We start from the raw sequence: 18,289 nt of genomic DNA on the forward strand, positions 1-18,289 counted from the left end.
GTCTGTGGCCGTTTCATTTCGGCCAGAACTGTAGGTGTGTACTTTTTCATTGCCCTTTTGAATGATTGGACAGCATCATAGTGGGATGAAAGCATAATCCCAAAGAGCTGAAGTTCCCTTTAGAAAGAGTATAAAATTAACATATACCAGTAATTAATTTCAGTGCCCTCTATCTCCTCCAAGAATGGACAAAAAACAGAAGGAAAATGTTTTTGTCTTCTTTCCTGCTACATTATGCAGGAATATACAATCTGTGTATATTCATTTTAACGTAATAAGTGAATAATGTAGTCAGAAATTTTTCAAAATAATATTTTGCAGGTGAATAATTATGTGAGATGTAGGGGAGACCTCGTTCATTTAAAATAGCTCTTTCTTTAAGTTAAATGTAATATGTATTTTACAAAAATATAATCACATAGTTCTCTAGAATGGACCTCACTTTAAAGAAGCACTTTTAAAGTTTTTATTCTCTTAATATATTGCAATCATGATATTATATAGCACTGTGTACTTACAGTTGCTCATTTTGCCTTTCTACCCAGCTAATTATTCTTTTTTCTTCACTCTATGTAGAAACATGAAGTTTCTTGTCCTTGCATTTATCAATCCCCTCTTCAACTTCTAACCCAGCTGCTCTGCTCTTCCCCCCTTCCATATAATTTTGCTGTGACTCATGACTTGTGCAGAGAAAATTGACCTCCTGTTTCTACATAGAGCTCAGAAGGAATCAGCTACTCCATTTTTAATCACTTGATGTCATAGACCTAATGGAAAAGAGAAGAATTAGCTGGTTAAAAAGGCAAAATGAGCAATTGTAAGTACACAGTGCTATTTAATGTGATAATTGTAATTTATTAAGAGGATAAAAATGTTGATGGGAGTGCTTCTTTAACCCCTTTCCGACATCAGGTGTAAATGTACACCGATGTCGGACTCTCTCCCTTTGATGTGGGCTCCGGCACTGAGCCCACATCTTTCCTGGCAAATGTCAGCTGTTTTGAACAGCTGACATGTGCCTCTAACAACCGCTGGTGGAATCATGATCCACCCGTGGCTATTATCCCCTTAAATGCCGCTGTCATTCTCTGACAGTAGCATTTAACTCGCGCTTCTGGCAAGTGTGCTGGAAATCCCACCCATCGGTGACCCTGTCACATGATCACTGGTCATGATGGGTTGTCATGACCTCTATAGTTGTCGCTACCGGATTGCTATGAGTGCGCTCATAGCAAGTGAGCATTTCTGCTACACACAGGCGATCTGATCATCGTCTTTATGTAGCAGAGCCGATCGGATTATGGCAGCTTCTAGTCTCCCATGGAAACTATTGAAGCATGCTAGAAGTAAAAAAAAACAGTTTTTAAAAATATTAAAAAAGATAAAAGTTCAAAACACCCTCATTCACCCCATTCAAAATAAAGCAATAAAAAAATAATCAAACATACACATATTTGGTATTTCCACATTCAGAATCGCCCGATCTATGAATATAAAAAATTAATTAACTCGATCGCTAAATGGTATAATGAGAAAAAAGTAAAAGCGCCAGAATTATGTTTTTTTGGTTGCCGCAACAATGCAATAAATGCAATAATGGGCAATTAAAAGATTGTATCTGCACCAAAATGGTATCATTAAAAAGTCAGATCGGCACGCAAAAGATAAGCTCTCACCCAACCCAAGACCACGGAAAATGGCGCAATTTTTTTTTGCTTAACAAAGTTTGAAATTTTTTTTCACCACTTAGATAAAAAAGAATCTAGACATGTTTGGTGTCTATGCACTCATAATAACCTGGAGAATCATAATGGCAGCTTAGTTTTAGTGAACATGGTTAAAAAAAACACAAAAAACAACTGTGGGATTGCACTTTTTTTTGCAATATCACCGCACTTGGAATTTTGTTCCCGTTTTTCAGTACACAGCATGGTAGAACCAAAGGTGTAGATCAAAAGTACAACTTGTCCAGCAAAAAAACAAGCCCTCACATGGCCATTTTGACCAAAAAAATAAAAAAAGTTATGGCTCTTGGAAGAAGGGGAAGCAAAAAATGAAAATGCAAAACCAAAAATAGCTCTGGTCGTTCAGGGATTAAGGGTCTGGTCACACAAGCATATGCATCAGACGAGTGCTGTTCCATGTGCTATTGAATAGCACTTGGACGAATGTTATGCTATGGGGCAGTGTTGATCAGCATTTTTTTCTCATACCAATTCGGCATGAGAAAAAAAATTGTAGCATGATGCGAGTTGCACCACAAATCGAATTGCACACAATCATTCAAGTCTATGAATGGTGGAAATCTTCCTACTGCACTCAGATGACATCCAAGTGCAGTCCAATTTCTGTGAACCCACAGAGTGGAGAAGATGGAGAAATTCTGTTCTCCATCTTCTCCTCGCCTATGCTACAATTCTCTCATCTGAGAGAATCTGATCACACTACGGTAAGTTGACTAAGTTGATCAACCTCGGTTCGGAGCGTCTCATTACCATAATCGACCATATTCTCTTGGAGGAAAGAAAATATGCTCGTATGACCTTGGCCCAATTGTGACTACAGGAAAGAATTTATGACGGCAGATTTCACTTCACTGAAATACCTTTATCTTTTGAAATGACAGTCTAAAATATACAGCTTAACGTTTTCATAAAAAATCACACAAACAAAAATAAAACATTCTTTAAATGTATAGGGTTACCATCATCAAATTGTACTGTTATTGTGAGCAGCATTGATAGTCTATATTGCCTTTTATATTCAAATTGTTAAGTCTTGTATGGTTTTACACCTACGAAACTGCTGGTCATTGAAAGAAGTTTCTCAATATCTCCCTTAGAATGGAGTGGTAATGCACATGTTTTACCACCTCTCCATTCATTCTTTAGCATTGTCTGCATTCAGCCATTATGCTGAGCTAGGTCTTAAGGCCCCGTTACACGCATCAATGTCCCAGCGATCCCACCAACGATCCGACGTGGATGGGATCGCTGAGACATAGCTGAACGCTGGTGACCTGTCACATAGGCAGACTCACCAGCGATCAGGACCTGCGAGCAAGCTGGTATCCAAGGTAAACAGCGGGTAACTAAGAGTCGCGCGGCTCTTAGATATCCGTGATGCGTGCTGGCCAGCGGGAGACCAACGATCAAAAAATGGCCCAGGACGTTCGAGCGCGATCAGCGATACCCGGCAGGGGGGCCGGTCACTTATACATGTCACACACAACTATATCGCTGGTGAGATCACTGTGGCGTCACAAAATCAGCGATCTCGCTGGCGATCTCGCTGTGTGTGAAGGGGCCTTTACTGAGGGATGAGTGCTGATTGTATGCAAATTGTGTGTTCTTGAAGAGGAATAAATGCCTCTATACAAATTAAACTAGTGTTCTGATGTATATGGGTGCACCAGCTGACTGATAGGGGGGAGAGGTTGATTGGCTTGTCCAATTTTGGACTGGTGATCGCAATGTTTTCCAGGTGATAAACCAGCGGCTTTCTCATACGGGATTGCTCAGCCGAATGAGTGCTCCTGTGTATAGAAGAGTCAGCAGAGATTGCTGTCCACTGAACAATTGGCCAAAGCATCGTCCAGAAAAAGTATAATGTGTATGGCCAGTTTAACACCCACTGTGTGCAGATTATAAAGCAATCTTGATGTCACTATTACGTCAGAGGGATCACGTGGTATGGTCTCTTCACTTGCACTAGCGTGACGTTCTACATCCCCCTGGGAATTCTTAAGGTCAGCTTGGCACAATTTTACATAGACACCAGCTGTCCACACAGGCCCCGGGAGGCATGGGTAGTGAGAGAATGTTTCCCTCACAGTCCCTGACATGGCACCACACTCGCTCACAACCCTGACAGGCTGAGAGGTCCCTTTCACTAGCACCAGAGAAACTGAACCTTATCAGCTTGGCAGGACTGCCACCAGTTCCTTGTTAGATATAAGCCCGGTCTGTTAACAGGATTATATCAGATCAGAGACCACCCCTGGTAGCATGGGAAGTTAAAACCAAGAACACGAATGTATGAATTCGTGGATCAAGATAAAAGAGCAGCCCAAGGTTAAATTATATATTTAATCACCTTAAAGGCACACTAGACAATACACTATATACACAATGGCTATACATATACAATGGTCAGATATGCAAACACCGGTGAAGTGCAAAAGATATAAGCAGATGAATCATGTCAATAACTGGTTTGATGTTTGACCATGTGTGCTGGGCCGCATGAGGACATGGGCTGCCAGGTGATTCCCTTTCCTCCCAGCACGTTATTTAACATGCCCCCCCTCTTTAGACGTGAATAGCAAGCATGAAGAAAAGAGAGGACCCAATGCCTTACACAAGCCTTTATCCTCTTCGCCGATCACCCCTTTGTGTCCCCTGGAGAGGCCTTATCCTTATCCCCCACCACTGGGTGTTTGAAGCTAAAACTCCCAAAATCTATGAAACGTCATGGGGCGGTGGTTCTGGCGCCATCGGATTTGTCTGAGCACTCATTATGCTTGGAGACCAAACACAGCATTGTTACCTGGCTTCTACCAGCCATTTTGCCTAACTGCCCACCCTGGGATGCTAGAATGGATCAAGACACTGGATGATGTTCGTCTCGTTCCCGAGATCTCGCAAATGTAATCGTCTGTGACTAAGATTAACGATAACTCCAAATTCTTCTTAAATCTAAAATATATAATGTACCAACGGCGCTAGTGGCAGGGTTGATTCTGCAGCGAGTAAGAAACCCCCACACCACCAGGGGTGAAAATAAACAATTTAAACAAAATGATACTCGCGCTGTGAATCAATGGAGAATAAAAAAAAAAAAAAAAAATATATATATATATATATATATATATATAGTTACCTGTAGGATCAAGACAATAAACTCATAAGCATTAAATGCTAGAAGACACTGAGTATTGATGGATCAAACTACAAAAAAGACAGAGCAAAACGTAGGTTTTTAAAAAAAAAAAAAAAAAAAGAGTGAAGTGTCCGGGTTAGGCTCTAGTGACTAAGACCATGGTTGGTATTGCGTTCTAATAGTTAATTAAAAACACCTACCATATAACTATGCAGACATAAGTAAAAACAGAAACAAACACACTGCGGGAACCATAAAGTGCTATAAACGTAACTTGCACCTACCCCCACTGTGACTATTACCTCTTAATAGGAGTGCAGTGGAAAACGCCAGGTGGTTCACTTATGTGAACAGACTTTTAAGCAGTAGATTCACCGCTGTGAGCAGACTTTTAAGCGGTAGAAGCCAGCGGCATATACTTGCTAATCGTTTAGGAAGTCTCTCAATCAGTAGATAAAAAAACAAATAAATCACCAAGCTCTGTTCCAGCCGTGTGGTTCCCCCAGTGTGTTCCATTGATTCACAGCACGAGTATCATTTTGTTTAAATTATCTTCTTAAATCTATTTATGAATTCCTATCTGACTAGTCAAAGCAGTTACACAGTGTGAGCTCCACAGGAGGTCATCCTGAATGAGCTTGGATATTAGCTGGTGTGGCTGGACCACCTGATGAGCATGGTGTCCTGTTACAGCTATACATGCTGAAGGAGGATTGTAATCTGCCATTAAATCCCCCCAATATTCTTCACAGGAGAGTTGACTGAGATGGATTCGACTGAACAATTGGCCAAAACATTGTGCAGAAAAAAACATCCAATGTGTATGGCTAGTTTAACACCCACTGCATGCAGATTATGACGCAATATCTTTATACTGAATGGTTGAATGGCAAGATTTCAACAAAATAATTACAGTGAAAAGCAAAGTAAAAAAAAAATATATAGATCCTCTAACTGCACTTGAACTGGTTTATTGCTTGCACTTAGCAGCGTCCCAGGAGGAATATATAAGGAGAATTTAGTGGAAAAGGCAATGTTGGCGATGCATGAATTGTGCTTTCATGTTGTAAGGTACTTCACCATAAAGCAAAATGAGTATTGACTTTTTACTGGAAGGCTCTGTTCACATTAACTTCATGTATTTCTTTCTTCATTTTTAAACAGATCTCAGTGAATCTTGATGGCTCCTATAACAGTATTTTTGCAGAAAGAATAGAACAGAATAGACGATCAATGTAGTGTGAACAGATTCTACCTCAGTTTAGCAATTAATTCATGATATGATTGCATGTAGACATTGTGATATAGATTTTACTGCCATAACTAATTGTTAAACCTATAATTAAGCTTGACGATGACTGTAAAGAGTGAAGTTTGCACAAGCAATTTTATAATTGTGTTCGTTCAGGAGCTCCAACAATATGTAATATTGTCCCTGCAAAAGATAATAGAAAAATAATGAACAGCTAAAATAACAATAAGATTCCAACTTTTTTATGCTGTGAATTAAATTATGGATAGATGTAAAACTATGATCAATTGGTTTACAATTATATGTTAGCAAAATCATGGCTGTAAATGGACCTGTAGCTTTTTAAATATTTTAATATACCGAGATTCGGTTAGATTGGTTTGATGCATTCTTCTTTTGACACAGTTTTTGAAATTCACCAATTTTGCCCAATCAACATTCCCAAACTGGGAAATGTACCACATATCAACAATAAATCCCTTTTGTGGCCCCCTAAATCCTTTATGACAAAGTGGGTCCCACACAATGATACATAAGAATAAATGTTTTATTACACAATAAATAAACAATCATGAAAGATTATTTTACACATATGAAAAGATTAAAACAGAAGGTGCTAGAGACCAGTGTGAGAGACCAAAATCCTTTTGAAGCACCAAAATCTATTTCCCATGTGAACATGGCTGTGTAGCATTACGGGGGAAAAGAGACTCACTCCTAATTATATACATGAGCTAACTGTCCTCAGACATGACTCGCTATATTTAGAGCAAAGAGCTTTTCAATACTCCCCCAGAAAAAATTCACACCCTGGGCTCTGCAAAAGCCTAACCATGTGATAAAAAACATGTGAAAATCTACAAACATACCAAGTACAAATGGCGCTTCTTTGGAAGTCCCTCACGCCCCGATGCGCGTTTCGCTGTGCTTCATCAAGGAGGCGTGTCTAAAGGGGGACGCAACCCATTTAAATATACATTAAGTTTCTATGATTGGTCAAAACTAATAGTTCACACCTGATTAAAACGCTGTATCGCTCCTAAAGTGCATATCGCGCCTGCGCGCATAAGAAATCAGTACCAACCCCCACATATTGCTGTTTATAATGCGCATTGCGCCTGCATGTGAGAAGGTCCTATACTTCACTCAAAAGCCGACCACGTGATCCTTTTCAACCAATGAACACATACTCAATGGTGGTCACATGGTCTCAACCGGAAAGGTCCTATTGGAATACACACTGAAGTAAATATACTGCGCCTGCGCGCTAATGATCCAAAAAATGTCCGAAAATAGGCATAATCGGCGCATGCTAGAGACTATTTGAGATCCGTCATCTAATGGGAGAAATACCCAGCGGTCATGTGATCCATGTACAGCTGGATACCGTATTATTCCAGCTGCCACGTAACACTAGTGACTCACCGCACATTTCTCAAGACATCTCAAGGTCCTAGCATGCGCATCGCCTCAATATTCCTGCAAATTCATTAGGGGATTTAATGAAATATTACTATTCTCTACAAACAAATCTAATATTAGAAATACTAAATGACATCCGCTGAATTACATTGTAAATTTATGTCAGTATGCTGAAAAACCCTACTACCATTCCCTACAGACAGTTTAATGTAAAACTTACTAAATGACATGCGCTGGATTACATTGTTGATTTATATCAGTATGCTAAAAGACCCCAAGAAAAACCTTTCCAGATAACTAGTATGAATATATATGATTAGAAAAACTACACAATCATTACAACCATCACTCTCGGAATATATAGTCAGTTGACCGAAAAACAATCAACATTTTATCTCTAACCCCATCCCAACATAAAAAAGGGGAGGGATGGAAAAACAGTCATGTACACACCAACATGAAAAAAGTGATAACTGCAGGATAATAATTAGTGTACAAAAGGTAATCCTAATTCGAGAACAAAGGTCCCTTCTTTACTGATGGATATAATCCTTCTCAGAACCTCTTCATCCATAAATGGACCCAGGTAGCCTCCAACATCAGCTGTAAGTGAGGAAATCAGGATATGCATTTTGGCAGAGCAAGAAACTAAAAAAAGATAAAAAAATTAGTTAAAATAAAATAAATATATGCAACCCCCTATACTACTTAAATATCTCGTGGCCACTATTTAAAGAAAAGCATTGAATCCAAAACTCTCATTTAGTCCCTGCGGTACAAGTGTCCCCAACCTGAAGATCCACTGGCACTCTCTCTTCGCAAGTTTATTTTGCAAGTCACCCCCCCTAGGGCCCATATCCACTATGTCAATTCCTTTTATCATCAAAAAATTAGAATTGCACTTATGAAACCTCTTAAAGTGCCTTGGCAAGGTTTTTAGTGATGTCTCATCCTTGGCTGTCTTCGCTTTATCTATGTCTAAACAGTGCTCACGCACTCTAACCCTAAGTTCACGAGTGGTCATTCCAATATAAACCTTACCACAAGGGCATTCAGCATGGTAAACTACACCTTTTAAGGAACAAGTAATATGGGCCCTAATATCAAATCTCCTTGACTTGTCATAATTAAAGAAATAGGAACTCCTTTTCATGTTGGCACACCCCTTACACAACCCACATGGAGAGAAGCCCTCCCGTTTTACATTCCTTCACAATTTGTCCCTCCCCTTAGGATCATATGCACTGTGAACCAAGATATCTCGTAGGTTAGGGGCCCTCTTGGCTACAAAAGATGGAGAAGGATGAAGACATTTCTTGAGAATCGGATCCGTAAAAAGGATCTTCCAGTGTTTATTCACACTCTGTTTTAATTCATTCCATCTATTATTGAAATTTGTGATAAATCTCACCTGATGGTCTGACCCTTCTTGTAATGACATAGAAAAATTTCCATGTAAAAGATGATCCCTTGGTGTACTCTTGGCCCTCAAATACCCTCTTTGGATCATCCTTCGGCCATATCCCTGGTCCTGAAGACGTTGCTTAAGAATCTTCGCCTGCTCTTCAAACTGAGACTCCTCCGAGCAAATCCGTTTAGCTCGCAGAAACTGGCCAATTGGTATGCCAGAAATTGTGGACCTAGGATGGGCCGATGAAGCGTGTAATAAAGAGTTTATGGATGTGGGCTTCCTATAGATGGTGGTGGAGAGACGTCCATCAGGGAGAGCTGCAATCGATAGGTCAAGAAATTCAATCTTGCATCCATATTTGTAGGTCAATTTGATGTTTTGGTCATTGGTGTTTAACCTAACCATAAATGATTCTAACTCATCCACCGGACCCTCCCAAATGAAGAGGATGTCGTCGATGTAGCGAATCCAATTATGGACCCTGTCCATACTGATTACACCCTCCTCCTGGAACACTGACCACTCCCAGGCACCCATGAACAAATTAGCATAAGAGGGGGCACATGAGGCCGCCATTGCTGTGCCGCTCTGCTGTAAAAAAATTTTTCCGTCAAATGTAAAAACATTATGGGTCAAAATAAATCTCAAAAGTGCAACGATGAATGATACCATATCACCTCCAATATTACCCTGTCCCAAATATTTTTCAACAGCCTTTAAACCATTAACATGGTCAATGGAGGAGTACAACACCTCCACGTCTGCTGTAACCAAAAGCATGTCGTTGGTCAGCTGGACGCCCTCTTATGCTAATTTGTTCATGGGTGCCTGGGAGTGGTCAGTGTTCCAGGAGGAGGGTGTCGTCGGTGTGGACAGGGTCCATAATTGGATTCGCTACATCGACGGCATCCTCTTCATTTGGGAGGGTCCGGTGGATGAGTTAGAATCATTTATGGTTAGGTTAAACACCAATGACCAAAACATCAAATTGACCTACAAATATGGACGCAAGATTGAATTTCTTGACCTATCGATTGCAGCTCTCCCTGATGGACGTCTCTCCACCACCATCTATAGGAAACCCACATCCATAAACTCTTTATTACACGCTTCATTGGCCCATCCTAGGTCCACAATTTCTGGCATACCAATTGGCCAGTTTCTGCGAGCTAAACGGATATGCTCGGAGGAGTCTCAGTTTGAAGAGCAGGCGAAGATTCTTAAGCAACGTTTTCAGGACCAGGGATATGGCCGAAGGATGATCCAAAGAGGGTATTTGAGGGCCAAGAGTACACCAAGGGATCATCTTTTACATGGAAATTTTTCTATGTCATTACAAGAAAGGTCAGACCATCAGGTGAGATTTATCACAAATTTCAAAATAGATGGAATGAATTAAAACAGAGTGTGAATAAACACTGGAAGATCCTTTTTACGGATCCGATTCTCAAGAAATGTCTTCCTCCTTCCCTGTCTTTTGTAGCCAAGAGGGCCCCTAACCTACGAGATATCTTGGTTCACAGTACATATGATCCTAAGGGGAGGGACAAATTGCAAAGGAATGTAAAACGGGAGGGCTTCTCTCCATGTGGGTTGTGTAAGGGGTGTGCCAACATGAAAAGGAGTTCCTATTTCTTTAATTATGACAAGTCAAGGAGATTTGATATTAGGGCCCATATTACTTGTTCCTTAAAAGGTGTAGTTTACCATGCTGAATGCCCTTGTGGTAAGGTTTATATTGGCATGACCACACGTGAACTTAGGGTTAGAGTGCGTGAGCACTGTTTAGACATAGATAAAGCGAATAGAAAGAACACCGTGAGCACAACTCAAGATGGTGCTAAGGTTAGGTTCCCAAACCGTTAAAGCAACAAATATAAACCTAGCACTCAACTTAAAGGTATTTGCAAGGCGGTTTATTGTAGTACACGAAAAAGACGTTTCGGTCAATGTGACCTTCTTCAGTTATGAGGAGAATCTCTCTCAGGTAATGAGCTTGTCAGAATATAGGAGAGGGGCAACCGTGCCTCCAGATGCGGTGGACACCGCATCTGGAGGCACGGTTGCCTCTCTCCTATATTCTGACAAGCTCATTACCTGAGAGATTCTCCTCATAACTGAAGAAGGTCACATTGACCGAAACGTCTTTTTCGTGTACTACAATAAACCGCCTTGCAAATACCTTTAAGTTGAGTGATAGATAAAGCGAAGACAGCCAAGGATGAGACATCACTAAAAACCTTGCCAAGGCACTTTAAGAGGTTTCATAAGTGCAATTCTAATTTTTTGATGATAAAAGGAATTGACATAGTGGATATGGGCCCTAGGGTGGGTGACTTGCAAAATAAACTTGCGAAGAGAGAGTGCCAGTGGATCTTCAGGTTGGGGACACTTGTACCGCAGGGACTAAATGAGAGTTTTGGATTCAATGCTTTTCTTTAAATAGTGGCCACGAGATATTTAAGTAGTATAGGGGGTTGCATATATTTATTTTATTTTAACTAATTTTTTAATCTTTTTTTAGTTTCTTGCGCTGCCAAAATGCATATCCTGATTTCCTCACTTACAGCTGATGTTGGAGGCTACCTGGGTCCATTTATGGATGAAGAGGTTCTGAGAAGGATTATATCCATCAGTAAAGAAGGGACCTTTGTTCTCGAATTAGGATTACCTTTTGTACACTAATTATTATCCTGCAGTTATCACTTTTTTCATGTTGGTGTGTACATGACTGTTTTTCCATCCCTCCCCTTTTTTATGTTGGGATGGGGTTAGAGATAAAATGTTGATGGTTTTTCGGTCAACTGACTATATATTCCGAGAGTGATGGTTGTAATGATTGTGTAGTTTTTCTAATCATATATATTCATACTAGTTATCTGGAAAGGTTTTTCTTGGGGTCTTTCAGCATACTGATATAAATCAACAATGTAATCCAGCGCATGTCATTTAGTATGTTTTACATTAAACTGTCTGTAGGGAATAGTAGTAGGGTTTTTCAGCATACTGACATAAATTTACAATGTAATTCAGCGAATGTCATTTAGTATTTCTAATATTAGATTTGTTTGTAGGGAATAGTAATATTTCATTAAATCCCCTAATGAATTTGCAGGAATATTGAGGCGGTGCGCATGCTAGGACCTTGAGATGTCTTGAGAAATGTGCGGTGAGTCACTAGTGTTACCGTGGCAGCTGGAATAATACGGTATCCAGCTGTACATGGATCACATGACCGCTGGGTATTTCTCCCATTAGATGACGGATCTCAAATAGTCTGTAGCATGCGCCGATTATGCCTATTTTCGGACATTTTTTGGATCATTAGCGCGCAGGTGCAGTATATTTACTTCAGTATGTATTCCAATAGGACCTTTCCGGTTGAGACCATGTGACCACCATTGAGTATGTGTTCATTGGTTGAAAAGGATCACGTGGTCGGCTTTTGAGTGAAGTATAGGACCTTCTCACACGCAGGCGCAATGCGCATTATAAACAGCAATATGTGGGGGTTGGTACTGATTTCTTATGCGCGCAGGCGCGGTATGCACTTTAGGAGCGATACAGCGTTTTAATCAGGTGTGAACTATTAGTTTTGACCAATCATAGAAACTTAATGTACATTTAAATGGGTTGCGTCCCCCTTTAGAGACGCCTCCTTGATGAAGCACAGCGAAACGCGCGTCGGGGCGTGAGGGACTTCCAAAGAAGCGCCATTTGTACTTGGTATGTTTGTAGATTTTCACATGTTTTTTATCACATGGTTAGGCTTTTGCAGAGCCCAGGGTGTGAATTTTTTCTGGGGGAGTATTGAAAAGCTCTTTGCTCTAAATATAGCGAGTCATGTCTGAGGACAGTTAGCTCATGTATATAATTAGGAGTGAGTCTCTTTTCCCCCGTAATGCTACACAGCCATGTTCACATGGGAAATAGATTTTGGTGCTTCAAAAGGATTTTGGTCTCTCACACTGGTCTAGCATCTTCTGTTTTAATCTTTTCATATGTGTAAAATAATCTTTCATGATTGTTTATTTATTGTGTAATAAAACATTTATTCTTATGTATCATTGTGTGGGACCCACTTTGTCATAAAGGATTTAGGGGGCCACAAAAGGGATGTGTAATGCAATTTTTAAAAAAATTTAATTAGGTCTTTTTAGTAAAACTAGCAATTGAATACTCTAATCAATTAATAGGATTTTTGATTTTACAGAAAAAAGCTTAAAGAGGACCTGTCAGTAGGTCAAAATTGGGAAGTTTTTGTTCCATTTATTTTTTATCCACCATACGCTTCCAGTTATACTGTCCAGTTTATTCAGTGCAAAGTTTTAGAGTCTCTATGAAGGGGGCCTGGTCTACAGAGTAGTAATTAAGGCACAACCTTAAAAAATTCTGTGAGCCATGCCTTCTTGATAAAGACCTGTTATGATAGTGCTTAGAGCTGGAACTCCAAACACCAATCTATATAGAAGTATATAGAAGTATAGCCAACAAGTGAGGGAAGTGAAAGGTGATCTTATAAATTCCATCCCAAAATGTGATAAGTCAAAGCCAAAAGGGAAAAAATGGAAAAAACCTGGAGAGAACCCATCCAAGAAAGGAAAACCAAGACAAAAGAAACCATCAGTATTTGGACAGAGATGAAAAAGACTGTAGCCCAGCAGAGAAGGAAACCAACCACACAGCAAAAGATCACCACATCGAATCCCAAAACGGAGCCATGACAAGACCATTAGAATTAGCACTAAAACATCCCCATCTCTTGATACTTACAAAAATCAGAAAAGTCAAGTGAACAGTGGTGAAAAAAGAGAAAAAAATAGCTAATTTTATCTTGGTTACAAGTCCTCTTTAAAGCTAAAGGATAAGTACCGTGGTGTAGTGACCACTGTGTCCGCTAGGGGGTGCTGTGTGTATGTCCTAGGAGAGAGGATGAATGGCAGAATACTGAATGACCGTTGTGTATCTCAAGGTGGGAGGCCTTGAGATGGAGACTTATGGGTGTGTTGATCAGCAGTCATACTGCTGAGGTGCTGTTTCAATGTGTTCTGCTCCAATGTGTCAATGCTCCTGAAGAGCACCCGCCGAGCCCCTGGACCTGGTGAGGCCGGTGTGTGGGGAGACCCTGGGAGGAGGGTCGCTCCCTGAATCGCACCCGGTGCACCCTGTATGTTGGACGGTCTCAGGTGGAGACGGAACGTCCTGAATAGCACACAGACAGGACACGTGAGTTTTGTGCTGTGTTTTTTTTTCTCTTGTCTCAACTCAGCTTGCGGTGGCTCAGTGGGAGTCAAGAAGGTGACAAGCGGCTTGCTGTAACTCGGCGGGGTTACAAAGGGGACAAGCGGCTTGCTGTAACTCAGCTGGGTTACGAAGGGGGCAAGCGGCTTCTGGTAACTCGGCGGGGTTACGAAGGTGACACCAGCAGCTGTGTGTGAACGGCAGCCGGAGGTGTCGGTGATCGTGACAGCAGGAACTGTGGTGGTGCCAACAAGGACTTGTGTGGTATCGTAAAGAGACATAAACTGTGTTGTGTGAACTGTGGTCTAAGGAGACCTGTAGAGAGGACATGGGGAAATCCCTAAAGGGGGAGGTGACCCAGATCGGGGTGGTAGCCCAAAAGGGGGTGGAGTCCCAGAGGGTGGCAGTGACCCAAATCGGGGTGGTCCAGAAAGGGGCCGGGGTGTCAAAAGAGGAACAGCAGTGTTTGTGTAGAGTGTTCAGAATGTGGGTTATACTTTCCGGAGCATGATGGACCACAAGTGTGTACCGTGATGCTGCACCGGGGAGAAATCTCGGGACAGTTGGACTCAAAGAGTCAGGTGACTTTGTTAGGAACTCCTCTCACTTTCTGTCTGACCAAGAAAATGGCCCAGGTTCGCTGTAAACATGGGGTCACTGTGAACTATGCGCTAGACAGAGTGTTGTTTGAGGGGCCCAGAGGCAGTGAGTGCCAAGGTGGTGGTATACCACCAGACTTAGTGTATACTTTGGAGGGGGCCGGGACTTTGTCGTGTTTGATGACCTATGGTACGAGGGTGGAGACGTTTCTACTGTTGGGCTAACAGATATTAAGACAGTGATGGCTCCTGACAGGGAGAGGTCAGAGGTAGAAGTGACCGGGAAAAGGGGTACGTCTGCCCAACAAACAGACCTGGCGTCTCGTGACAGGACTGACGTTGACCTGGTTGATACGACGGCTGAAGTATTCACACGGTTAATGGGTAACTGGAGGGATTGCTTGGCAGGTCGGGGTGACTCAGACTCTGGGGGTGACTATGGCTCTGAGAGGGAAAGGGAGCACAGACTAGAGGAGCTAGAGAAAGAAGTCTCTGAGCTCAAAGGTCACATGGTAACGTGGCAAGGACTGAATAAGGCCCTCAGAGAAGAGGTGGAAGAACATGTCAAATGAGAAGGAGTCCTGAGACAAACGGCCGAGCACAGGGTCGAGGAGCTCGATAAAGAAGTCTTGGAGCTCAGAGGTCACCTGTCCACCTGGCAAAGTGTAAACAAGACCCTTAGGGAAGAGATGGAGGAACTCAAAGAAACTGTAAGAGATCTTCGGCTGAGAGGAAACTGGACGAAGACATACAGCGGTTGGGCCCGAGTGACAACAAGACGGAACTGCCAGTACCAATCGTGGCAAAGGGTCTTGAAGAGAAAAAATCTTGTGAAGTGGGTGAGCAACGAACTGAAGAAGACAGTCACCCAGTCGGGTCACCGGTAGTGAGGGAAGTGTCTGTAGTAAAGCCAAAGCCTTCGGTCCAGGAAGTGAGCAAGACCAAGACCTTCAAGTCTGTGATTGATGTATCAGAAGACATGCAAGAAGCCTGCATTGAGGAAGGTGTGCATGAGGTTTTAAAGGAGGCGGTCAAGGCGTGTAAGGTGCACTGGGCACCTGAGACTCGACAGTTGGTGATAATATCGGCCAGGGAAGATACAGCAAACCGGGTAGCTGTCCTGAAAGAGATGCATTTGCAATGTCTCCACGCCAAACAGTTGGTCAGGCGGAGTAATATGAAAGCTGCTCGAGGCCTAGAGTTAGCAAGAGAGGCTATGGATTGGCTGGGTTTGCGGAAATATGTAGTTCCGGTTCCCAAAGGTCTGATTGGGAGAATCATTGGAAGATTCGGGAAGGTAATGCAAGACTTTGTGAATATCTCCGGTGTGGTGAGGGTGAGGATCCCTCCTGATGATGAAGACCAGATATCCAGTGAAGAGGGTAGGATTCCCATCATGGTGGTTGGCTCCATGGAAAGCCTGAGAAACTTTCGGATGCTATTGGAGTATTGAATGGGGTACCTGCAAGAGATTGAGAAGTTGAGGCTGGACCGTCGGCAAATCAATAAAGAGGTATGGAACACCAGGTGGCGGCCACCTTCAACCCAAGATGTAAGGACCCAAATGGTTCCTCCAAGAAGTGACAAGGCAGATGGCCGAAGAATGTCAGCAAGTGGTAGTTCGACTGGCAGGACGACGTTGAGAGACCGTAGTTCCTGTGAGATGCTGAATTATTTCAGACTCGGGCCAGACAGTAGGCTTAACTAAGACTTATGACCGTACTGACCGGGGGAGCTGGTCGGGGAACGGAACAAACAGGGAGAGGAATGTGGTGACCAAACAGTGTCTGATGATGCAGACAGGCTGTGATTGGGAGGACAAAGATCAGGTCGGATATTCTGACTGCTGGGGGCGGGGGAGGCCTAACGTAGGAATGAGGCCATATGACAGATGGAGACAGCTCTCTCAACCTGTGGGGCAAGGTGTAATGAGTGCCCGGTCTCGAGATCCTGGTGTAAAGGTGTGTGTTCAACCCCACAAGTTTGAACAGAGGGGGGAGGTATGTGGTGTAGTGACCACTGTGTCCGCTAGGGGGCGCTGTGTGGATGTCCTAGGAGAGAGGATGAATGGCAGAATACTGAATGACCGTTGTGTATCAAGGTGGGTGACCTTGAGATGGAGACTTATGGGTGTGTTGATCAGCAGTGATACTGCTGAGGTGCTGTTTCAATGTGTCCAGGAGAAGTCTCCAGGTAGCTGGGGAGACGGGCGGTTTAGTTACCTACCAATCCACCCAGGGGTGTGGTTAAGAACGATATTGTAAAGAGTGTGAGAATGGTTCAAAGACCTGTGATGAGGTCATAGCCATGTGACCTGGTGGGCGTGGCTACGGACCATATAAAATGGCCAGGGTAGGTCACATGGGTGAATGCTGGGCCCTGGTTGGTCCGTTTTAGAAGGCCCCATCTGGGAGAGATGGGGGCTGTCTTCCTGACAGCAAGGAACGCTGTGTTAAATGGCTGCACGTGCCTGATGATTCCCTGGAGGGAATGTCCATCTGCAGCATGATGAGGTGAAGCAGTCATGAGGAAACCCTGACATGGGGAAGATCTCTGAGGTTGAAGAGCCTGTGTATGCCTTACCTGAGTGACCACAGGGGTTACAGAGCTGAACTCTGTCATGGACGCTATGCTGATGTGATGAACTTTGTGTTACTGCTATGGGGTTATGATGCTGAATAAACCGCATGGACTATAATTGTTTTATGGAAAACCCATGCCGGATCTGGTTTTGTGGTGGCTAAGCGAGTATCCCCTACTTGAATAACAGCGCTACCTTACAGTACCTAGTGACATGCACACTCATTAATATGTATAATATACAGTATGTATAATTTAAGAAATTTTATTGGCAAAAAAGGGGGAAAGGGGAGACATACATGTAAATCAAGTAAAATCATGCAATGAGTCCCAGACCTAGCATTCCATAATAGCAAGTCACCAATCAAAGTAAGATGAAGAGTAGAGTTGAGCGAATTTGTTCAGGTCCCTGCTTATTCTGCAAGCTATAGCACTTACCGAATAAGCTTTCCGAATAAGAGCCCAACACACGGACTCTACATGTTTGTGCTGTGGCTGTCACACAGCTGCGACACATGCAGCTGCGGCACCAATCAGCTGATCAGCCAGCTCACTCCACGTATCCGGATTCCCGCTGCAGCTTATTCGGTAAGCTCTATAGCTTGCTGAATAAGCAGGGACCCGAACAAATTCAATCAACTCTAGTAAAGAGTACAGCTCAAATAGTGTTCATTCCCGAAAGTAATGTTAATGAAAGGTTCATAGGAGAAAATATATATATTAGCTACAGATAATATAACAATAAAGCACAGAGCCAATACAGAAGGAGCCCCCGACTGTGGTAATTATACAAAATACCACATATGTTGGAACATGGGAGAAGTCCCAGTTGATAGTGAAAACCAAGAATAATAATATATCAAAAAAAGCTCCAATAAGGCAGGTAAGACAAGATTCCAACAG

The 18,289-nt window shown here is 42.4% G+C and overlaps 1 protein-coding gene across 1 annotated transcript in view; it reads right to left on the minus strand.

The window, feature by feature from the left end:
• Positions 1 to 4,074: 4,074 nt before the first annotated feature.
• LY86 (lymphocyte antigen 86) overlaps positions 4,075 to 18,289 on the minus strand; it is a 92,845-nt gene continuing 78,630 nt past the window's right edge. Inside the window, exon 5 of the mRNA XM_073567319.1 lies at positions 4,075 to 6,316. Within this exon, the coding sequence (XP_073423420.1) occupies positions 6,224 to 6,316 (93 nt within the window). The 3' untranslated portion in view covers positions 4,075 to 6,223. The remainder of the gene's footprint in view (positions 6,317 to 18,289) is intronic.

This window comes from Dendrobates tinctorius, unplaced genomic scaffold (assembly GCF_039654945.1).
Source record: "Dendrobates tinctorius isolate UK_male_01 unplaced genomic scaffold, ASM3965494v1 ptg000004l, whole genome shotgun sequence".
NCBI lineage: Eukaryota > Metazoa > Chordata > Amphibia > Anura > Dendrobatidae > Dendrobates > Dendrobates tinctorius.